General features: G+C 35.9%; 1 protein-coding gene across 1 annotated transcript in view; it reads left to right on the forward strand.

Moving 5' to 3' along the window:
• Window positions 1-2,773: 2,773 nt before the first annotated feature.
• Window positions 2,774-25,738, forward strand: part of egfra (epidermal growth factor receptor a (erythroblastic leukemia viral (v-erb-b) oncogene homolog, avian)) — a 51,766-nt gene continuing 28,801 nt past the window's right edge. The window contains 1 exon segment of the mRNA XM_043261074.1: window positions 2,774-2,899. Coding sequence (XP_043117009.1) covers window positions 2,869-2,899 — 31 coding nt within the window. The 5' untranslated portion in view covers window positions 2,774-2,868.

Raw genomic sequence — 25,738 nt, forward strand, 5'->3', positions numbered from 1 at the left:
GAGTGTTCTCACCGTATCTGACTATCTATCTTGACTATCTCGACTTTAAGTCTTGGCTCTCACCAGATGTTTACATTTTTTTCCATTGGTTGCGCTTTGCTGCTCGGGATAAAAAAGCCTGGAACTTTCAGCAACAGGATAGTGGCCTTAGTGTGGCTAAATAACAATATAGATCTCAAACCGCCCCCAGCCCACCTGAAGTGCTAATACCTGGTTCTCTTTTTTATTCTGATGACCCGTCCCACATCGTCCATAGCAATCAATCAAAAACTCAACCACGCCCATTACTTCCTGTCGTGAAAACCACTTAACAAGACATTAGCTAACTGTAATGTAATATTAGCTCATAAAAAATGACGAGAGGCGTGTAAGTCTTTACGTGATTTGTCCCCATGCAGCCCGTCTGAGGATACATTATTAGATTTCCATGCGTGCCTTCTCGGTTTCCTCTGAAATGACCAATTCGAAAGTCTTATTAACGTCAACCGTAATCCATTCTCCAAGGTAATGCTGTTGTGACGTAGCCTGGAACAAATTAAAATTTAGTGCAAAACTGCTTATCAGACCCATTTCGACAGATATGCATTCAGGTTATAGATGCAAATACGATTTTTATGCGTGACGATAAATCTTTTAAATGAATTCACATTTTAAGACTCAAACAGTCTGAATCAGTAATACACTTCAACTGTTTGCCAGCTGAATTGCAATGGGTTACTCTGTTTGAAATCCAGGACACACCGTATTGCACAGATGCAGTAATTGGGTGGCTGGGCGATAATCTCAACTTTTTAAAGCGATTATGGTGTTACGGTCGATGTTTCCAATGATACTCTTAATCACCAACGAAGCAAATACCACAAACAAACAATAATTGCACTGGGTACATTTATTAATGTTTACATGCGATCAAGTAGTCAATTCAGTTTAACATTGTCTTTGTTTATTTTAGTTTATTTTGCAAATGAGAAGACTTTTTAAAACGAACCGATTTTTTTAATGCACTTTAAACACAAAAACAAAAATAGGCGAAAAGGTCAGTTTATTCAAGACCCGGTGGAGTTTGGAGTAAGGAAACACGTAGATTCTTTTTGTGTGGTCAGTTGATCTTTGGTGACCTTTGGGAACACAAACTTCCTGGATACTTTCCATCTCCAAACCACTGTCTGGCAATACTGTGGCAGCTCAAATGAATGCAGCCATTGTCTACGGTCATTTCTGTGGACTCCAAGGATCTTACAAGCCAGATGGGACAGGTTTCCGAAGATAAAAAGAGACTCCAAGAATTAAGTCAAAGACACTGATTTTGCAAATAACTCTGTTTCTCCTACAGAACTTTCAAATTCTTGTTGTTCAACCATTCTTGTATTACAAATGCATTGCTCGGGTGATGCCTTTTCTACTGTAGATCTGGTCAGAATCATCCTTAGGTTTGTTCTAAACCTTGCTTTATCCATTAAAAGAAGAATGTTGGTAACCGAAACATTCATTTTTCCGCATCACTACTGGCTTCGTGACCCGCCCAGGAAGATAAAATTCGAATTCCGCTCTTTTGAATTTCCACGCTTTCTGATCTGTGCAAAATTGCGTAACTGTCACGCACGCGCCGTCGACTCGTTGGAGCGACACGCGACAAACTTGATCAACCAGTGTTCTTGACGCAGCTTCATTTGCGGCAGCCTGATGACGATATTCACACTCGACCGCCACAAATAACCTCCATGGCAGCTTTCCGAGATGGGCGCGGTGTCGATCCTCGAAGTATCGACCATCGATACTGCTGTGAGTAAATCAAATATATCGATACAGAGGTGTGTTATATTTTACAAGTGATTCGGTTCATTTAACAAACAATCAAATAAAAGATAAAACTATAATAATAATAATAATAATAATAATAACTAATAATAATAATAATAATAATGGTGCAATGTGCACTGAATTGACAAAATCCTGTGGGAATGGAGAGTTGTAACACTATCCCTTTAACCGACTAATGACCTAAATGGTGAAATACATCATATATGAAATCATATATTTGTTGATGTTGATAAATAGCTGAAGCAGGCCTGTTTTAATTTGAATTAACAGTTACTCTTGTTAATAATGCAACATATATCAAGCGTTATTAATTAATTAATTAATTAAATTAATAAAATACAGGAGGGTGAATTTTTGTAAGACTGTAATTCTAGGCAGATGAAGATCGATATAAATCGTCTGACACATATAAAACTGAGAGCAGAATAATTGTTTTTAAGTTCACGTTGCTAATATAGGCTAGCATCTTCTTCAGTTGGAGATATTGTTACTATTCTGGACATATAAATATTGATGACTACAATATAGGCCTATTTCCATTATTTCACAATCCATCAGTTGATTGCTTTCTGTTACAACATCGCTTTTATTTTTATTTATTTATTTATTTAACTGTTTATTTGTCACAGAGTGCGTAAAAAGTTGTACACGTAATTTGTTGCAGACATAAAAGCTATCGGAGTAGTTTGTGACGAAAACTGGTTCGTGTTGTTGTTGTCCTGCAGGTCCTCGTTTGTCGGAATGATGTCACAGACCTCGAGATCAATAAGTAGCTACCTGAAGCTGTCCGGCGCTCAGCACGCGCGCGAGCCCTCCTGCCGCTGACGTCACGGGCTCGGCTCCGTCCCGCAGAACTCGCCTTCCTTTCTGCCGCTGATGTTCTCGAGCGCGGAGGAGGAGCTGTCAAAGAGAAGGCAAGATCCCCGAACATCTCAGAAACCCCTGAAAGAAGAGCCCTTTTAAGTATGGAGTGAAGCCTGAGAGGTTTTTACACGCGAGAATGGCAAGACCGACTGAAATCGGATTGTTTTTCACCTTACTGCTCTCATGGAGTTCTGCGCGACGCCGGAAAAGAAAGGTAGGGTATTGTGAAACGGCTCGTTGTGTAAGGTTAAAAGCTTAATCTTTTGAGAGAGAGAGAGAGAGAGAGAGAGACAGAGAGAGTTTAAGCTTGGGGAACGGAGCACATACCTTCAGAGATGTGCGCTTGGAGAAGCCTCGGTCAGCGGGAACAGTGTGAAGTTTGTGCTCACTGTCCCACAGAGAACTTCCACTTGGATACTAAATCTAAGTAGCGTAGTTTTTAACTGACGCTTTTATTGAGGTTGGCCAGTTCTGGAACAACCTGAGGCTGAGTTTCTATCAGTCCTTGGGTTTGAACTTTCAACCTTCACTTACCCAGATTTTAGGTTGTAGTGTGACCCCACCCCATACGTTTTTTTAAATAAGGTTGTGATTTTTTAGCTTTATTGTGCAATACTGCGTGGCGCTGCTAGGATTCAAATTGCGGAGCAGAGGTTGAGAGAAGAGGATGATTCTTGCATTATTATAACAGTGTTTTTATCAGACAACCCAAAACGTGTTTCGTTTGGTAACATTGCAGTTGGCTAAAAATATGAATACATTTTAAAAACCTAACAGTAATTACATTGTTATATGTGTCTGTAGATATGTGGTAGAAATAGCTTCTTAGTCTACATTGGTTTTTTTTTTATTATTCTGTTTGACATTTACATTGCACCTTTTTTTTGTAAAATTTTAACTGCTGTGTGATGTCAGCCTACCTAAATCTTTTTGTTTTATATCTTTTATGTTTCATCTTTAACTTTTGACATCAACATTAATGAATAACTAAATTAAAAGTGTTAGGAAAAGTGCAGTAAAGCTATGGTTGTGAAATTTGAATAACTTTTAATTGGAATTTTTATTGTAGGTTTTAGTACGTAAGCATTTTTATAGTTAAAATAATTGTTGCCTTATTTACTCTGACCCTGATTTTGTTGGTTTAACCAAATGCAGTCATCTTGGTTCAGTCATTTTAACTTAAATTTGACTTCTATCACATGAAGCATTTTTTCTAGGTTGTCTAAATTATGTTTTAATATGCAGATCTAGTGCTCGATGGGATGAACGTTCTCTTTGAAATGAATTCAGCTTAACTAAATCCATTTATTAAATCTACGATGTTAGGGTTTGTCACATTTATTAGATTAGTTAAAGTGTGTTTATACGCCACTTTGCATATTATTAAGATAATCGCACGGTGTCCTGCTGTGTAAACACACGACCATGCCAATACTGGCAGATGGGGCACGCACAAATCACTTTATTACAGTCTGCTTCCTCATTTGGGCTCATTCAGGTTTACAGTAACACTGCCAAGAGAAATCCCTTTCCTTTAATATACTGTAAGTTCTGCTTTGACAATCATCACCGATGGTACATGTTCATACCGCTTGTCACACTTGATACCTTTTGCTTTCACTACGTATGGAAGTTAGACAGAGAAAGGGTGTAAATGTGAAGAATATTAAACAAATAGTCACTTATTGTCATTGTTAATTGCACTGATTGCTAGTTTTCCAGCCTCTAGTGTTTTAGAGGACAGGCATATTACAGTATCAGTGAGGACAGTCATGACGTCCTATAATGTCTTTCGCTCCCTGTTGTGCCTCACTCAAGGTCAGAGAAATGCAGCTATCTGTTATATATGAGACTGAAACAGCTGTTTAGTCTTCATAGACTGCCCAGGTTAAATACTAGATAAATGCATTGCTGGCCCAGATTCCAAGTAGCTGTTTCAGAAGGTGCACCATGTCGAGCTATATTTGAATTTGCAGTAAAACGTCCCACATTTGGTCATCAGTCCAGCCACATGACGGACTTTCAGATGTGTCTTTCTTTTTTTTCATTAGCGTGGCACTGACCTCTGGATAACGTCCAGCCTCATTGTGACCTAGAACAATGTCTCTCAGGCGGTCGCCTAAATCACCGTGCAGTGAGAGCCATATGTGGGTATGGATGCTGGAAATTGTTAAAGACTCTTTGGGGTGCAGTACATACACTACAGGATAAAAGAATTACAAATTACAATTTTTCATGTTGTTGAAAGATATCTCTTTTGTTCACCAAGGCTGCATTTTTTAATCAAAAACATGAAACTGTAATATTGTGAAACATTATTAAACTTGAAATTAATTATTTTTAATCATTAAATCATTCTAATTTGCTCTTTTGTTGCAACATTAATATTTAAAAAAAAATCTAGTTTTTGTAGTGTATATTTTTACCTAAATAAAAGTAGCTTCAAAGCAGATATTATCAGAGCAGAACAGAAAAAACTTTTTCTTCAGATATAGGGATGGACTCTAAATTAAAGCTTTTTTAAAGCAGATAGGAGCATACTCTTTAGACACAAGTTTATTGTGTGTTATTCCTGTTTTACTGAACTACACTCAGTCCAAAATGAAAGTTCCCCAAAACTTGTTTTCATTGTGTGTTTAAATTAGTTTTGTCTATATAGGCAGTGGGATTTAATGTAGTCCATCTGTGCTCACAGGTCTTCTACGGGCACTTATATGAGTCTCGTCCGGATGGCTCAGAGGTGACTCAGAGTTAAAGCATACAAATACGTGTGAAATGAGCTTTAGTTGTGTTTGCTGGGTCTGGGGCTTTGGCTGAAATAATAAAGGTGTTAAAGTAGTAAAGATGTTGGAATAGGGTTTTGTCAGCATATTTATGTACAGTACTTTTAGAAAAGTCGAAACCCAAAGCTTTTAACAAAGCAAATTGCTGCTTTTTTCATGTCTACATTTTTTCTTTTTGCTTGTTCAACTCTTTTTAACAGTCCAGAGAAATATACATTAGTATTTCACCCTCATTCCTCATCTCAATATATTCCTATTGCAGTCAAAGGATTTTAATCTAAAAATTCTAAAATGTCAGCAGAACTGCTGCAGAAAATCAAAAACTTTGAAAGTGTAGTTCACCTCAAAATATAAAATGTAATCTCTTATTCAGAATTCAGCTTTTTGTATTAGATGTTGTGTCTCATACGCATAAGTCTGCTTCTTCTTTAGGATAATTCATCCTTTTCTGCTGATCTTCTGCACTACTAATAATATTCTCAGTAGGTTGGTCCATTGCTTTGAATTTGAAGTGCGCTATCGAACCTGACAGAATCTTCCTTGGGCCCCAGACAAAGTGTTCTCGGGGCCTGAAATGCTTCTGGACTGAAGAAAATGGGAAATAGAAAATAGGAAAACGAGTCTGTTTCTTGAGTCAGGCTTCTTCTAATCATTTACAACTTGCTTGTGTTTGTGATCCAAAAGACAGATCTCCCAAATATTTCAAAACAGTTAAATTAAACAGCCATCATGTGCTGTACCATTCTTTATTGAGACGCTGGCAATGCTTAGGAACTTTCAAGACAGTGAGTAAGAGCATGATCTTAAAGAGTTTCCTTTAAAGGGATAGTTCCCACAAATATGAATGTTCTGTCATCATCTACAAACCCATATGACTTTGGTTATTTGAATCATTTAAACTGACATTTGAATGAATCAACTCAATTCATCACACAAAACTACTATTTTAGCTGTTGTGGGTTTCACAAGAATAGAAAAGGAAAATACATAAAAGTATTTTGTGTGAGGTTGGCTGGGAGTAGAATTTTTATTATAAATATGCATGTCATATTATCTAGTCATAGCAAATATCATGACCATATACAAGTCAGAGGCTATAGTGTAGATGTCTTAATAGTTCACCAAAAAATGTAATCGACATAATTTACTTAGTGTCATATTGCACTATTTTTTATATGAAAAGAAGATATTCAGAAGAATAATTTGGGCCATATAAAAGTTTTAATGTTTGGACCATGTTGATTTTCATTGTATTTAATACAATTTTTCAATACAAATCTTCTTTTGTGTTCCACTGAAAAATATATATATATATATATATATATATATATATATATATATATATATATATATATATATATTATATATATATTTTTATATGTATATTTTTAAGTCATTTCTGTTTATCCACGATTAATTCTCCTATTGGGAATTCTGTTTATCTCATGTCTCTCTCATTTATTTACAAGAATTCTGAATTTGTTTCTTGTTAACAGTGAAGGTCATAGATGGATTTGTTTTGCACTCTTATGAGTATCTTGCCTATTCAGCCTCGGGCATCATACCATTTAGATTTTGTCTAGAAAACACCTGACATCCTTGCCAACACTGATACCAACACCTTATAAAATGTAACAAAGACAGGCCATTTTCATAATTACAGGCTCACCTAATTTTAAAGCACAGGTTGCACATCCCTCCATGTTACCCAGGTCTGCCAATTTAACTTGTTTACTATGATAAATAGCCTTTTCGATTTGTCATAAGAAAGATAAAATGTGCACCATAATCCGATTGTCCTCTTTTGCAGTCACAGATCCTCCTTCAGAAAGCCATCATTGTCAGTTCTTCCAGTAATGGCTGGAGACCATCAATGTTCTCCATTGGGATTCTCAATTGTTTAGCCAGTGATCTTGGGAAATACATCAACCCTGTTTTCCCCTAATTGTGAGTTGAATTTGAGATGTGATACTGCTCTTCTTTCCCATTACCTTCCTCCCCCGCCTCTAGACGGTCCAAGACGGAGGACAGTTACGTTAAACAGTCAGGCATCATTTCATCACGTCTTCTGCCAAATAAGGATAAATGTAAATAACATATGCAGTTGGATCAACTGGAACATCTTGGTCAGTTAATTGGCATGGGAATAGTTTTTGGCACTGGTTTTCTAGTGTCATGCAGCTTTAATAGCAATGACAGCTCTCTTTCTCTCTCGCTCTCTTTAAGCCTTGTACTCTGGGGGCTAAATAACATCTCCTCACCAAATAAAAATCATCGCAAAGGAATGCTTTGAGCCTACAGCTTTCCTGTAGTTCAACAGGTAGAGCATGATGCTTACGACACCAGAGCTTGAGCTGACAGGAAACTTTCCACCATTTCCTGAGCTTTGACTAATTCAAAACTCTTCACGTCACAGAAAAGTACAAGAAAAACTTTAACATCATTCGAGCGCTCACTCATCCAAGTGACTGTTAGAAACACAACTCTTAACTTTAACACACAAGTAGATAATGTGCTATTTTCCATGTGAAGTAATTATTTTAGTTATAATGACAAAAGGTAAGCCATATATTCTGATGTTCATTTTATTTGTTTTCTTTGTTTCAGACGGTCCAGTTCATTGTAGTGCCAAACACACTGTAGACTTAAAAGTGATAAAGGCCTAAATTACTGGTTTTAAAACCCAAAATGGCAAGACGGATGAGCTAATTCACACAAAAATTCTTTTCGCCTATTTAGACAATTCGCCATTTTTGTGACAATAAGTTAATTCTGTTAATTAAAACAAAACTCATAAGTAGGAAGTCAGTGCACGTCATTAGTTTTACTTTCTCACTAACATTTTATGATTGTATGTAAGATTATTATTTTTAATTACTGATCATATTGGCTACATTTGTCATGTCTTTGGAAAGTAGGGCACACACAGAGCACATGGGGCGTGGAAAACAACAACAAGACAGTCCTATAACCTGACAACATTAAAGTGGTGTAGCATTTATAAAATATTATAAAATAATATGTAGTCTATATAAAAACATCGACATGACAGATACCTACTCTAAGGAAGAACACTATCAAAATGCAACTACACAGTAAATCATTGAAGTTAGATTTAGTTTACATTTGATACAACAAACGGATTTTTATTTATCCAGAGATGTATTATCATTGACAATCAGAAATCTCAGTCCAGGAAAAAAAAAAAAAAAGATCATTGTTTCTGAGAGCCGTGTTATCTTGTATTTCACATTAATATTACATTTGAGATATTTTAGAGTTAAACGATACAATTCTCAATTCGACTTCAATACCACAGCAAAACCTAACAAATATAAAGTTCAAGCCTTATTACAGACAATTGAACGGTCAGTAATAAGAACAAATTGCAAGCAACAACACAAATAAAGAAGTAGAACATAGATTTAAATTAAAGAATTGTTTAGTTTTTTTAGGTTGGTAAGTGTTCAGGTAAAAAAATGTAATAATCAAATATAAAAAATCATTGCATTTTCACTGTATAAATAACATATATAATAATTGTTAAAGCTTGGCAAGAAAATTTATTTTCTTTCTTTTGATGAGCAATAAGGACAGCTAGAGCAGCTGGTAATTTTGTTGTGGTTACTTAAAATATAATGCAAGTTTCAAATATAGTCAGACTGTTTTTGACGATACTGTATGTGCCAGGACAGGAATTTTGACATACTTTTGTCTGTATTTGTATTTGTATTCATAAAGAAGCTCAATTCGGGGTATGCGCATTGCATGAAACGTGGCTCTATATGTGTGTGTTCTAAAATCTCCAAAATGTGCAATTAGGCCAGGTGTATTTGCTCATTTAAGCGCATGAAGACACGAAGACTCAATGTTGTCATGTTCATTTCAATGCTCTATAATCACTTAGATTGGCAAGGCATAAAAACATGTGCAGTTGATAAACATTCCATGTCGCCACAGCAAGCCAGTGACAAACCCATCAACTGTCCCAAGTGTCTTTCACACTGGCCCTGGGCCATCAGCAGTCCTTATTTTTGAGCCCCACAATCACAGTCTTTTCTCAATTGTGATTTCTTGTTTTGTTTGCAAGAGCTTTGCTCGCTGCCTACAAATGATTGTTTTTGCAAATCCCATTAACACAAGTATCTACCCACTAAATAAACATGCTTGACACCGTGAGTTTTTGTTTTAATATTGTTTACATTTCTTTCGATTTCGACGTGATTGTTTACACTATAAAGTGAGGTGATGATATGCAAAACACCTTGAAACCTCACGATTTCTTCTCCATTCTGATTTGCTGTCTCATTGTTCTCATCTGTCATCGAGCTCCCACACTGTTTGCACACGCTTTGCATGACCTCGTGATTGGTTTTGCAGATGACCGGCTGTGATTTCTCTCAGCAAAACCTGATGCCCGGCATCAATTTCCTGCCTTTAATACCTGCATACTTCCTCCTCCACCTCGACTAAGTTTTTATCATCCGTTCTGAACGCTCTTTCAAGATGAGTTACCAGAGCCCACTCATAGCTCCATATTAAATTCCCGTGAGTGCGATTGTAAAAAATGGTCCGTTACTAAGGGGCCTGTAGCATGCGAAGGCTGGTTGTTTCTGGGTCTTGATGCCTCTCCCCTGTGATTGGCCTTCCCAGAACCACATCTGCTGAAGCTGTTGGAGTTTCAAGAGCTGCAGAGAAAGTCAAATGAGTTCGCTGAAAAAAGACGGACCTCCTGCTTTGATAAACTGTTGAGCAGTTACCTAAAACTGGCGAAGAAGTCAGTGCCTCATTTGCTGGAGTGGCTCTCTCGCTCTCTCTCTCTCTCTCTCTCTCTCTTTGGCAGAGAACAATGAGGGTTTTCTTCAGGCAGACTGCAGTTTTTGAACGTTTCTCCATACGACTGCTATCATGGAATAAGCTATGTGACAGAAGTGTCATGTTCTTTGAGTTCCTTTGTCATTCACAGTCGGTGGCAGCTTCGACAGTTCGATTTGTATGCTGATTGCAGTGACAAGGCTTGAGTCTGAAATAGCCAAAATCTGTTTATAGCTAAATGCTGTGATTACCTGTGTGAAAGGTCTTTTTCTTTCTTTCTTTCTTTCTTTCTTTCTTTCTTTCTTCTTTCTTTCTTTTTCTTTAATAAGCATGTTAATTATCAAGCTAGTTCTGTGACGTTTGCCAGATCATGGGAAGACTATGTTTGGAAACTCATGAATTTGTTCGTGAAATGGTGCATTGCACCTGGACCTCATGGAGTTTAAAGCATTTCCATTATCAAGTCAGCCATTATGGTGGAAAGAGACCTTGGAATTCAGGCTGAAAAAATAAACTTTCCTTTTCATTCTTGACATCTCATTAGGGGTGTGGCTCCATGTGAGAAGATGCAGTTTGTGCAGATCCCACAGGATTTCTCATCACATTTAATTGCCCAATAGAAAATGTTAATATATATGTATATGTATTTGTGAATATACTGTATGTATGTCTTTTTTACTTATGGTCAGTGTCCAAGGTAGAAAATGTTCAAGCGTTTTTAAGTTTTTAGAATTGTCTTTGTAATAATGTTAAATTCATATTAAAAAATTATTTTCATATGAATGTTCATATTTTCATAATCCGGAGATTGCGAAGCACTTTGGCCAACCATGGTTGTTTTTTTTTAAATGAGCTATATTAATAAAACCAAACTAATTACACATTGATGCACAAGCACACACATAGAATTCAAAATGAAAAACATACTCGTCTTTGTATGCATGTAGGCCGTTTTGGATAAAGTACTAGACAAAGAAGCAGCATGGCAATATTGACTGTGTGGTGCGTCACACTGACAGTCATTGGTGGCTATATTTTCGTTCACTATTGGAAATCACTGAGGTGTAATATTGCAGGGAACACACTGTACAGGATTTTGACAGACGGAAAAAAACACAGCAAACAGAGTCAGTCCCATCTAAAGCGCCAAACAGTTACTCAAATATTTGACTTCATTATTTGATCAAACAGTGCCAGTTGTCTGATCGCAATATAACGCTGCTGAGGATGGACCCCTCGTTACTGGTGTTTTGTGACTGCTGTATGTATATTAGACAGATGATCTGGGAGGATGTGGAATAGGTTTTTTTAGACTGCTTAGATGTTCAGGTGCTTGTGCTGTTTCCATTTATTATTCCATGGAGTGTATATTTAGCAAACCTTAAAAGGGGGTGAGGGGGACGTAAAGGAAAACATTAAGAAACAGGATGACAGTTCTAGGCCAGCAGCTCCTGGACGCGCATATGCTAAAATGCACACTAACATAACAATGCAACGTTTATTGAACCTGTACCACATTCTGTGGTTGACAGTGGCCCATTTTGAAGTCTGGAATGAACTTTTGTCCTAGACTACTCCTCAAAACATCCAATTGAAAACTCATCATGTCTGCTGGGCTGCGTGCAGCGAGAGTGTATTGCTGACTAAACTTGTCAGACGTCAAAAAGACGTTTATGCCTATTAAACAACGGCAACCATTTTGACTCTCCTCTTCCAAACCTGACCACATCTGAGTGACTTTTCAAACCATAATTTATAACTTGCGTTCATAAAACATTCCATTTAAGGCAGAGCTTGTAAGGAAATCTCTCTCAGCCAAAGTGAAACATTCAAGCTCGCAATAACCTTCTGCGTCTTCTTGGACGATCATGTTTCAAAATAGCACTTGATCCGAACAGGCCACAGATGCCCTGGGATAGGTGATACGGCTATCAGTGACACTCCCTCTACACACGTCTATTGTGAGTACACCGTATAGGACATGATGTGAAAATATAGACGTGTGTGAAGTGAATTGTAATGGATATCTTTGTTTACATGCTTTGTTTAGTGTATTGTTGCTCACAGGTGAACGGCTACCGAGGCAGAATACAAACACATTTGAAGACAAAAACATTGTTTTAATTCATTTAACGCAACTTAAGTCTTTATTATATAGGTCATAGTGGAAAACTGACAGGAAAGTGGAGGAAGTACGAGAGGCAATAGAGTCAGACCATGACCTGGGCTAAATTTAAACTCAGGACCCCACTGTGATAAGTCTTTTTAAGACAAAGTCTGCTTTATGTCTTTTAAAAGACTACTCATGGTGAATTGTGCAGCATCAAATTTGTTTGTTTTTCCGGCTTTCTTCTTCACACTGTAGCTGTTCTCTTGAATATTTGTTTCTTTAAAAATATGTCAAAACACTTTAGCCTTTATTGCAAAGTTATATAATGTAAGAAAAACTAAATTTTAGTCACACAGTCAAATAAGTACTTTTCTGTTCCAACACTTTTTTACATTTTGCATGCATGTATTGTGTTAAAATAATTTTCTATGGTAACCGTTAGCATTTCACAGATGTGCTTGTATTTATTATATTGAGTTATGGTATTTAACATGGGAATTTTCTTGAAATCAATGCATTCAGCAGCACACAATGGTAAATATACCATTGTTAATTAAGTAAGTTGATTAATATGTATATGTTTATATGTTTTGCATCGCAATCATAATTCATTGTCATGTATCTCAGACATCAAGAACATGTCATTTGACACAAATGCATCCTATTTCAGTTAACTGCTGAAACTGCACGTCTCATAGGAACTGTCGTGATATGCATCTAGGATGTAGGTCTTGCTGGATGTGGTTTTCCAGCCCTAGGCTTTCTGCCGCTGAGGCTTGTGAGAACAGCTGAACTTTTTCCTCTCTTTCATTCTTTCCTATTTACTCTCTTTTAGTTCACTGAAGTCTCCTACTGTTTAGTACAACGTAACTAATTCATCACTGCGCAGCACGTCTCCGTCTTGACATATCCATATATGCGATCGCTGTGTTGTTTACTAACTTTGCCAAAGGCTTTTTGGCTAAGCCTTCTCAAATGTAATGGATGTTAGAAGCTCCTACAAAACCTGACACGGAAATCTCCACAGGCATGTTTTCACACGAATGCTCTTGAAAAGAATGAAATTCATGTATTATTGCAACAAAAACAAGCGTATGGCTCATTTATTGTGTACCAGGATCTGTCAAGTTGCTCCATATCCACCCTACTCTTGAACATTTTCGACTTATGTTATTATAGCTTGTTGATTTGGTATGTACAGACCTTATCTCCCGATTTCTTCTATATCACGAGGACAAGTGTTTTTAGTCAGACTGTGTTTGTTTGGTCTAGAGGTGCGTTATGTAGAGTGCCAAAGCAAGACTATGTCTCGCCTACAAGGCCTCACAGCATGTGTTGATTTGCAAAGTGGATCTAATTCTAGACGCCCCACTTTTACTCTTTCATCGGTTAATTTGGGCAACATCCTTCAAGCAGAACAGCAACTCTTCATAATGACTTCTGAGGCAATGCATGCCATAGTGTGTGTGGGAAACATTAGCGACTGTAAATGTAATTATTTCACCGTTACATGAAATGAGATTCTTGTGAAGTACCACTTTAGGGCTAAAAGAGTTGGAATCCTGTGTGTTAAAATTCTTTTTAGTGGTAAATTAACATATTTCCTTCTTGAGATGTGTGTACAGAGGTTACCCTGAATACTGAAGACATGATTACAAGGCCTGAAAATGTGACTGTGAGACGTGATGGGACATGACAAATAGAGAAAGTGCAGAAAGAGAAACATTCGCCTCACAAGTGAGTCCAGGAACAAGTTTGAGTACATTGTCGTTTCCATGGGGACAAGCGCAGGTAGCACAAAAGAACCTTTATTCGATGATTTAGCATTGACTTTGAAACAGGCTTTACCGCCATTGTTGGCAGCATAATGCTTTGTATACACATGACTTCGCCACAATATTACTCTCTTTTACAGTAAATGCTGCGTGTAAAGGAAGATTATTATCCTGTCTCACTATTCCTCTTGAAACACAATAATCCACTAAATTAATAAACGTTAGAGTCATGTACAGAGTCAGAGTAAGTCACCTAATGCTGTGTTGAGGAGAGCAGGAAGCTGAATCATTCTGTGGATTTTCTGTATTTTACAAAAGCACATGCAGTGATTATGTTAGCAGATGTCCTGTTTGGAAGCTCTACTAATGAAAAGATGCGAGTTGTGCAGTTCGCAGTGCATCATTAGTTTAATTAAATGAGATAATTTCATTTCAAACTGGCAGTGTAACATTGATAACGGCCACATCTGTGGTCATACAGCTCATATCTTCTATCTTCTATGTTTGTTTTGATTTTTCTTTGGTTCTTTAATAGAGCACTGCAGTATTGCTGTTGTTGTTGTTGTGTTTTTTTATTTTAGTTGGTAGGCTAATATGTAAGCAACCTGCTTTCTAAAAAAATAAATGTAGGATTTTTGTACCTTTTGTTTATCATGATAATGTTTATAATAAAACTCCACTTTTACGAAATCACCAGAAGTAAATAGGCTATCAATAAAATTTCAGTCTTTAAAATCCTAAAAAACATACAATAAAGTTAGAATAGTTTTCAGTGGTAAAATTCTAAACACAAGGAAACTGTTAAAGTGGACTAGCAAGTAAACAATTAATTGGGTAGTTCACCAAAAAATGTAATTTTCTCATTAATTACTCACTCTTATGGCCTTCAAACCCGTAAGACCTTGTTAATTTTGAGAACACAAATTAAGGTATTTTTAATGGAATGGAATTTCAAGGCCCAGAAAGGTAGTGTGAGTTGTGTTGCTGTTTAGAGGGTCGGAAACCTCTCAGATTTCATCAGAAATATCTTGATATGTCTTCTGAACATCTTACGGATTTAGAACAAAATGAGGATGAGTAATTAATGTTTTCATTTTTGGATGTAAAACACAGTTCTAGTTTCAGACATTTAACCAAAAGCTATACAAAGGACCCATTGACTTTGGGACTATGGTGTTAGAAGTGCTAAAATGCTAACTTGTTTCCATGTTTTGACATATACGAAGATATGTCATCCTTACGGCACATTTGGAGAAAAACAATTACATTTTAAAAAAAACTGTGGTACTTGCCCACTTCAACAACAGTTTGTCCTGTCACGCGGTTGCTAAGTGGTTTTTAGTGGTTTTAGCACATTGCTTTGTCTAAAGCCTAATGTCTGAGGACTTTCTAAAACATTGCATTACTATTGAACCTATTTTTGAAAGTTCTTTTGCTGTGGGAGTGTTTTTGGCTGCCATTCCGTGGTATTTTATAATTTGCCTTTAGAAAAGTCAGGTGGCTCACAATGAAGCAAAGACTTCAGTGTTCCGAATAATACAGGTTAACAACTAAATAGTGGCAAGCTGCCAAGAAAAAGATCCTGTTCACATTTCACAAGTAAAATGGGCCCCGTATTTTCAATTATGAATGACCAGGTCTTCTTTGTGTAGTTTCTTTTAACAATAAACTAGGCCTTTATAGTCTTTATAGAAGTAAAAATCCTCCTTGATATTCCATAGTCTAATTTGCTTGCCGGTAAACTGCAGGTGTTCTAGCCGGCTTGAACAAGACAGGACCTGTTAACAGTCCTGAAAAGGTATTAAGCCTTTTTCTTGACGGTTGACATCCGAACCAAAGCAACACTTCAGTAACAGTAATAGAAGTTACATTTTGTGAAATTTCACTAAAAGAAAGGTATTTCTTTAGCTAAGTGTTGAGAGGAGTGTATGAAACACTGCATTGTACTCTAGGTTGACACACAGACTGTGTCTCAAAACCGCCAGGCCCTAAGGTGCAGTGCTGTTTGTGAGGAATTGTACTGCATTTCCTCATAAGTCATGTTTACTCTGCGTGTGATAAACGAAGTTGAAGTAAGCTGTGTAAAAATGCAGGAAGCCGATGAATAATAAAAAGATTAATGTCACTCACACTTCTGCTCTGTCTTGCTATCTGTTCCCTATATAGACACCTGCATTCTAAGGGTGCAGCCTAAGTGAAATAAAGTGAAATTTGGAAATTGCATTGTGCTGTAGACGCTATGTAGTGCATAGTACAGTTTCTATACATTTGAAGTATACTTTGTTTTCATTTAATTAATATATAGCATGCAATTAAGTGTCCAAAATTATTGCATTCACTTTGAATTTAATTGTATTGTTATAGTATATTACTTCAACAAAAGGTACTTTTTAAACTCAACTTTAGCATGTTGAAAAATAAAAATGTAATAACGTAATAAGCATAATTATTATATTGGATACAAATAGTCTACTAAAGATATTTTTATCCATACTTTAATAAATAGGCTTCAACTAACGTATGTCATCTTTGGTGATTTGAGATGATGTTATTGATAGTAACAGCTAATACTAATTATATAATACAGTGATAAAATACGGTCCCGTATTTTTATCTTTGTAACTGCCTGTATTGATACCTTTTAAACGTCTAGATGGCTGCTCACTAGGTTTTGAGTGGAGTGGATTAGTCACAAGTCAGTGATGCTGCATACTGTCATACCAGCGTTCAGAAAAGTTTTTAATTAAATGAATGAATCCACTCCCGCTGCTCAGGGGTATTTCCAGCACCAAGAAAGTTGTAGACATCAGAACAGCTCAGAAGGATGTTACACGCCTCAGAGCGAAGCAATCCAGCTATATCGCTTTTAGTGATAGGTGCAGAGGCTCTCCGGGACACTGATAAAATCTCCTTAGAGATAAGCTTGGAATTTGTCCAAGTGTAAGATTAACTCCTGACTGGTGCAGGGAAATGTTTTATGTATTTAATTTTTCGCATCAGGCCGATTCTAAAAAGGAATCCTTAAACATTTAATTTAAAAATCTTGTTTTAGTTTTACTAACATTTTCATCCATTGGCAAATCTAATCATATGCTCATAACTCCGGGATTAGAGGATTCACAATATTTAACGGGTCAAGAGGTCATGCATGCGAGAAAGGCTGTTTTCGTAGTGGCTAGCCAAAGCTATGAGAGGAATTTGAGGCAGGCGATGACCATATTCCAAGGCCCTTTACAATGCCAGCAGAACTCTCAGCTGTATAAGGATTTTAAAGCCAGCTGACCAAAATGCAATAAGTTCCACTAGTGAAAATGCTTTTTTTTTTAAATTTAACAATTTTATACGATTCTATTCTATTCACCAAAAAACAAGCTCAAGTCGCAATTTTACTTCTATTTCTGCATTTAATATTGAAATATTTATTCTCGATTTTCTGTTAGACATTTTCTTGATTTTAAACGTTCAAAAATGTGCATTTGGAATCTCACATTTACAGTGTGGTCTTACTTCACCCCAAAATGTAAATTTTGTCATTTTGTCAATGCATTTAGAAATGAATTGCTGAAACATGCTACAAAGACTGTGAACTATATAATACTTAATGATGGAGTTATACCATTAAACAGTTTTTCACCATTATCGTGAGCAGATTTTATTGGATTTATACATTAATTAGCAGTCACTAAGACAGTCATTTTGGGGCGGAGTAACCCTTTAATCTTACTCTGTTGAGCCATACTGTACAATACATATTATTTGGTTGTTGGCAAGATTATATCTCATAAACCTTCCCATAACTTGTCTTTCTAGACTACATTTTGCATATACATAACCTTCACACAACAGTCAGAACATTTATAAAATGCCCTTTGTTCAGTCTTGAAGAATGTTCTAGTTTGTTGTACAAGGTGTAAATTAGGTTTAGTCATAAATTCAATTTCTTGTTACATGTGGATTTTCATGTGTCCACCAGCTGTGTGTGATCTTTGATGTAAACCCGCAAGGTGCTCGATCATCTGGTTTCACACCTCCCTATTTGCTAACATCATGCACATCTGAAAGCAAGTCATCCAGAGTAGTATTTTGGTCCATGTTGGAGTGTATTTGCGTCCAGCGTTCTGGATAGAAAGAAGGGTCACGGTGCACTGTAGGAACTTGGTGTCTGAGATCTTATAACTTCAGTGGAAACATGAAGCATTTTTCACAGGACATATCACTGCATCTGCAGCCGGTTGAACATCTGTCCTGAAGGCTTCACTGATGTAATCTGGTTACGACAAGTGAGCATTCTTTGCTTGTGCCGCTGAAAACCATCAATGTAAATAAACAAGAAAATGATTCAATTGATTTTATGTTGCGAGCAACTTAGACATTCAATTAGAGATGAATTATATTTAGAGAAATAATAAACACATTTTGTAACTAATAATAAACAGTTTGTTTTCTTTTTTTCAAGTGTGAATGATATTTTGGAGACTTTTAAAGTAACCAGAAGAGGAACGCTTTGAATTCAATTAACATCATCTGTGACACGCTATTGATTACGGCAGAAAATAATTTGAACTTATCACTTGGTTCTGTAAAAACAAACAAGAAAATCCCTTGTGCATTCATGTGCTAACAATGATGGGCCAAGACATTCTGAAAGGATTGTGGACCGATAATCGGTTCAGCAAATATAATATATATAAGCAATGTTTAAGTGAGTTTTTTTTATTATTAATAAGTATTTTAAATATTTACAAACAAAAATTCCCCACTTTTCCCCACTTTATATTAGGTGGCCTATATAGTTAGGTTGAATGTAAAATGAATGTAAAATATTGTGTACTTAGCCTGTATCTTTAAAAATGCCTTCATGTAATTAAATCAGTAATTATTTCACATGTATAATTACACTAATGACCCATCCCTTACACTTGAACCCACCCTTAAACCTACCAATACAACCACCCTAGCCTTACCTCAATACCATCACATCAATAGCAGCAGGAGCATTTTGCAATACAGTAGAAACACAATAAATACATTGTAATAATTTTTGATTTAAGTACATTGTAATTAATCAATCAATCAATCAATCATTTTTATTTTATTTATATAATTAAGGCCACCTAATATGAAGTGGGACTCAGTATTTCTATGTATTTCTGTTTATTATTATGTATATTTGTTTTTATTTTTATTTTATGTTTGTTGGTTATTTTTCTATTTAATAATTATTTTGTTGTAAAAAACATAAAAACTATTAACTAAAAAAACATATAACTATTATATAACTGCTATTTTATGTTATGGCATTATTATTTCGATTTATTTTATTTATTTCTATTAAGTACCAAAATAGCATTGTTATAAATTGATTGTATTTTTATTTTTATGCATTTAAATGCTACAAATGATGAATATCCTATGTTGCGATTCATCGCAAAGTTTTAGACAACTTAGGGCAGGCCACCAAGAAATAGTGGAATCATTGTGATTTTTTTTTTCAGCAGAATGTTTTTTGGGTTTTTTTGTTCTTTTGTTTTTGATTTGGATTGGGTAGGGTCAAGAAAGATCATTTCACCTGTGAGAAACAGTGAAGTAAAACATTCTGGAAAGTTAATTTGTGGCTATATCTGAAAGAGACAGATGAGGCATCGCTATACTTACTTAATAAAAATATTAAACCTTACAGACTAATCTCACATCGTATTCATCATGAGACATCATGCCTGGTTTTAGATTAGATTACACAGTTGAATGTTCTTCAAACCTCAAAGATTTTGCAAATATGATTTCTCTTCAGTCTCATGTATTGTCTTCATCTCCAACACATCGTCTCATGTTTCTTTGCTCTATTGGAAGCCTGGACGTTTCAAAGCAACTTGTCTAGAATTGATCTCAATGCAAGTTTATTCCAGAGCCAACTTCAATGCCCAGTTGAGTGATACGGGGCAGGCTGCTGGACCCTTTGAGTTTAGAGTGAGGGGTGGGCTTAAAACAACTCGCTTGAGGATGTGATTGTAGTTTTAAACAAATAGTGCCATTGTTTTGAGAACTCTGTCTTGGCCCATGCCTTGTTTTCAATGGAAAAGATGACTGTTGCAAAGCTAATGGTGAACTCCAGATGAGTTTCGGTACTAAAAGAAGATATCTGCAAAATGTGAAATGATAAAGCGGTCATTATTTTTTTGACTGGGTCTTGCTCATTTCCGTAGATTTCCTGAGATTTGTCATGTTTTTGGCACGTAATCTGCATTTTAAACGTGATTTCATAATGTATCATCTAAACCCCTTTGGATTTCAGAGTAAAAATCTGATTGGTCACAGTTCTAGCAAAGGCAAAAATACACCAAGACCCTTTTTGCTATTGTGAAACATAGTCTTCACTGTTAGCGCGAGTAGTCTCTCTTGGTCATAAGCATCTGGAAGGGAGTCATCCTTAATCTGCGTGAACAAAACCATGTGTGCCATGATGTGAAATGCGGAATGTTACAATGAGTAAATGATAAGTAATGGTTGGGAGCAGCACATAGGAAACTCATCCCTGTGCTCCAGTGCACTCGCACTCTTTAAATCAGAGCTCCGTCCTCTCGGTCACCGTGCATACCCATAATCAAAAACATCGTCGTCTGTTCTGTGAGCCTGAACATCTGTTAAAATGATACAAAATCTTGGTTGTTAGGGCGGCAGATTAAACATATTCGTACAAATACATATTGATGTTCTAAATAAGCCTGATTAGCGAGCTGTTTCATGTTTGAGTCCTAAAGAAACATCTGAAGTTGGTGGTTAACTGTCACCTCTGAGATTCATTGTGCTGCTCTGTAGTTTGTGGAAAAAGAAAAATTCGGGAATGTTCAGGCAACAGGGGATTCCTGAATTGCAGCTGCCTCTTTCCGGCTGGAAATGATATGTGAAATGTGTGGGTTACTCAGCAAATGAGTAGTAGACTCTTTTATTGCATAGTGGTGGAAACTTTGCCCATGTTGCCAGTTCACTTTCTCTTAGCTCTTGCAAGCTCCTGTATTTCCTGTAGTAAGTATAAGGTGTGTGTGTGTGTGTGTGTGTGTGTGTAAGTTCGAATGCCTTTTAAAAACTATGTAACAATAAATTCACACAATAAATATTTTTTAAGATGATTCCACAAAAATCTTAAACAGCACAACTATTTTCAGCATTGATAATAATAAAAATATTTCCTGAGCACCAAAGCAGTATATCAGAAAGATTTCTGAAGTATTGTGTAATACTGAAGACTGGAGTAAAGATGCTGAAAACATCCTAGAGTAAATTACATTTTCAAAAATATTTCACAATATTACTGTTTGGTTGTATTTTTAAACATTAAATGCAGCTTTTTTTAAAAAAAAACATTTGAAACCTTAATCAATTAAACACTCAAAAATACAATTTTATATTGCATTTGAAAAATGTTCAGTATGTGGTGCAAGGGAAATTTTGGAATCAGAGGAACAGTTTGATAAGAATCTTGCTAAAAGGTTAGTTAAAGTTAATCAAACTGTCGACTTGTTTATAGTTAGCTACTTTAATGATAGCACAATCGGTTTAATGGCACAGATATCTGAAGCTAACTGAAGACAACCACATTAAAGCACAAACTGCATAATGAAGTGTATACTTTCATAGAGTATGTTTCTGGTTTAGAGTTGGAACAATAAGTGTGAGCTTAAGATTTAGCACATTCATTACTGAGCATTACCTCACCTTCCTAGAAATAAGGACAAAAAACTAGCCAGGATTTGACTCAACCTCAGAAAACCGTTTTCTTTACTTACTTGACATGACACATTTTCTGGAAGTTCACTTTGAAGTCAAAACATGCTGACCTCCCTGGCTAGTTTCTTGCTGTATTAAAATATAATGTCTTTCTCAAATCTGCCTAGTCATCTGATGTTATAGGGTTATGACAGGCTTGATGGCATAATTATGCCCTTTCGAACACTAATGTTGGGTTTCATATACAATTTGGAATGAACTACTGTCTGGATTAGGATAGAACTTTCTTTCAACTCATAACCGGTCATATATACAGCAACAAAAGAGGTCATAAGTCAGTCAATGATCTTAGCTTGACACCATTGAGAACAGTGCGTCTTTTTGTTACAATAAAAACACAGACACAGTGTTTATTTTCTGAGAAGAATATATCACAAAAAAACAAATCAAATCTTTGGACAAGAAGAAGACAACTATTGAAATGAATTAGCTCTTGGCTCCCTCTGGTTCTTCTTCCAAAATGATGAATAAAGCCCATGACTGTGTGGGCACCAGTGGTCACATTAGCAACTCAATGGGTAACGGATCTGAGCGTCATGAATGGGCACGTTTTGTTCTCACGGTCAGCAGAAGATGAATGTTCAGCACCATTTTAGGCTCCTAATGCAAGTAATAATGTTCAACTGATTATGCGTTTCTAATGGGGTAGCATCCAAACATTTCGCATTAGTGGTTTAAAAGGTTATTGCAAATAATAGAACAAAACCACCAAGTTAGAAATGGTGATCAGACGTGATCTCACCGCAACTTGATCCAAAAGGAAAAAGTGAAATGCTAGCGTGCTAATGTTTTGCTAACGTTATGACTAGGTGCTCAAAGGTCCTTTTCTCTGGCATTCCAGCCCTGGGCCTCAGGATAAACAAAGTCAAAGATTTGCAAAGTGTAACTGGAGATGTACACCGAGTTGTTAGGGAGTGCTTTCCAAGAGAGATAAACATTTGCCTCAGTTTAGGTCCTTATTTGTCTCTCTCAGGAGTTTTCGAATAAAAAAATGTGATGCTTTTTGAGATGAATGACGTTCTCTCATATGATTAAATTGATTACCCAAACACAACAATGTCTAAGAACACAGAGTCCATCAGATTCCTAACTTTTATCTCTTGTGTAAGATATTTTTTTCAAGTCAGAAACGTGGCATTCTGCTACTTAAAACATGGTGAAACTTCAATGCTGGGGAAGTTACTTTGAAACTTTAGATTTTCAAGCCAAAATGCCTTTTTAAACTTATATTTTAAAACAATTATAGTGTTTAGTAAATAGAGCTTTAATGACAAACTATATCTAAGAATAATTGAGAAATGAGAAGTGTTTCTATCACAAAAGAAAGTTTTTAGTTTTTTTTTTTTTAAATTAAAGGATAATTGGGGTGAATAACAATTCTGTAACAATAACTGATTTTAATTTTAATTGTTGGAATTCATACTCATTTGTCCATTTTGTACCACCTACTTATGCCCAGAACAGAATGTTAGGTTTAGGGCTTCAGGATCATAGTTTTTTTTTAAATAGTACATTTTCAAATCATAAAAAATATCAAATTTCATGAAATACTTTTCTTGTGAGATCAGCTTGCCAAAGTAAATATGAAACGGAGAATGAGAGACAAGTTTGACATTGCACTTTTTTTAATGAAACACTAAAACTGAAATTAAAGCAGAAAATCCAAAATAAAGTTTAATTTAATAATCAATTAATGAATCTATTTAATATAATAATCCACATACGCAACTAGCTTGGATACAAACATTTAAATTGCACATTATTCATTGCTGAAATATTTAAAGGAATAGTTCACCCAAAAATAAAAAATTCCCGATATTTTACTCCCAGGATAAAGAACCAGGATACATTTTTTAAAAAACTCAAGAAAGTCATGGTCGATGGCTTTAGGGTAAGTAAAATATAGGGTAATTTTCATTTTTGGTTGAACTATTCCTTTAAATAAAAACAGTGAAAATGGGTCATCGGAAAAGTGATCACATCAGGCAAAACCAAATATTTAATGCAGTGACAGTAGTTATTCACACTGTTTTTATCACACTATTTTACTTGTTGTAGAAAAGCAGTTTGTTGAATGAAAAATGTATGGAAGTTTCAAACTGCTGAGCAAGTGTTAAGCGTATTGTTTGCCTACATACTCATACGCAACTGAGGAGGAAGCTTTACAGCGGGTGTAATAAAGTCAACACAGTATCGCTTTCTGCTAGTAAAGCCAATAATGCATTTAAAGTACATTCTGTGAAATAAAATACATAGCTCTTCTGTGGGTGTTTTGCATCTGGCTTGGTTCAAACACGTGTCTTTCTTCGCAGTTCCCTCTCCAATCCACCCTTTCTAGCTCTCTGCCCTCCCGGAGGCCACTATAGCATCTGGGTTTGGAGTAACGCAATGACTGACCCCATACAAGGAACTTCCTGAAATGTCAGAAGGACTTTTTTTTTCCTTTTTCTCTGTTTTATTGCCATCCACTTTTCAAGTAGTGGTGGTGGTGTTTTTGTGTGGATGTGTGTCTCTGTTTGTTCCATCTTCTTCCTGTGTGTTCCTCAAGTCCCTGATCTGGAACACCCCCACATCTCCACAGTTTTAAGTCGGTATCCCACTCATTGCATTCATTGGAGCCAATCCCAGTTAGGAATCCAGAATTGAGCTTCAAAGACCCAGAATACATTATTGTCATCCACACCCTGAGAATCCTTCATTGTGTTGCGATGGTATCTTTGTTTACATTGCACCATATGCAGCGGAACACACCTCCTCTGCTGAGCCTCAAACAATTCTGTCCTAGCAGGGGAGGGAAGTGTGGGCTTAATGCACAGGAAGAGCTGAGGAAAAGCTTTATTTTCCTCATTAAAAAGGATAGTGGTCCTGAGGGGTTTAAACTGCTCTTTAAACCTAAAGCCTTGAACTCTAGATTCAAGATGGATCATTCAGAGACATCAAAATTACTTTACAAAAACATCTGCCTTTATCCTTGTGAGATAAAAACATATGTTCTCTTTCGCACCATCAATCTTCCAGAAAAAGCTTTCAGCCAAAGTGGGGATAAACTTGATGCTATACAGTAATTCATTAGGAGAAATGGGAGAAATAATCACTTAAATTAATGCTAAATCTAAATTGCAGTTATCAAGAAAACAAATAAAAAATCGATTGATAATTCTAATTCTAATACCTAAGAATGTGCAGTTGAATGCTACAACAACAAAAAAAGATAAAAACGTTCTTTAAAACAAGATGTTTTGTATTAATATAATAGGTGCCTAGTTCCAAGGAATAAATAATGGCTAATTTAATTCATGTAGGAAATCGGTTAGCATTGCTGTTTCCTTATAACTGTGGTTTTATTTTCTTTTAACTCCATTACATGACTTAAATAGATTATTTCATTTCCAGGTAATGACACTGCGTCCTATGAGGGGAAAACGATCTCTTCTTATTTTATGTTGTCTTGGAAATGGTTTTAGTTGAAATTATTTGATCTATTTAGTCTATGCATGCATTCTGTAGTCTAAAAGGTTTTACAAATATTTCTTTTAATTTGCTAAGAATCTAATACACTGCAGGTCCATAACAAATCTAATGCATTGTATGTTATTTTTTCCTATATTTACCTAATAACAATTTTTATCACGGACAAAGGCATGAAATATATTTTATAGTCCCTATGTTTTATAGTGCTATGTCAATTAACCTTCATCATTCCTATGCTTTGTTCATTTATTAATAACCTGCAGATCACTGCAAAAACATTGTTTTCAGTAAGTTTATCAGTCTAAATGTTTGAT

The sequence above is a fragment of the Puntigrus tetrazona genome, chromosome 16 (genome assembly GCF_018831695.1).
Source record: "Puntigrus tetrazona isolate hp1 chromosome 16, ASM1883169v1, whole genome shotgun sequence".
Lineage (NCBI taxonomy): Eukaryota > Metazoa > Chordata > Actinopteri > Cypriniformes > Cyprinidae > Puntigrus > Puntigrus tetrazona.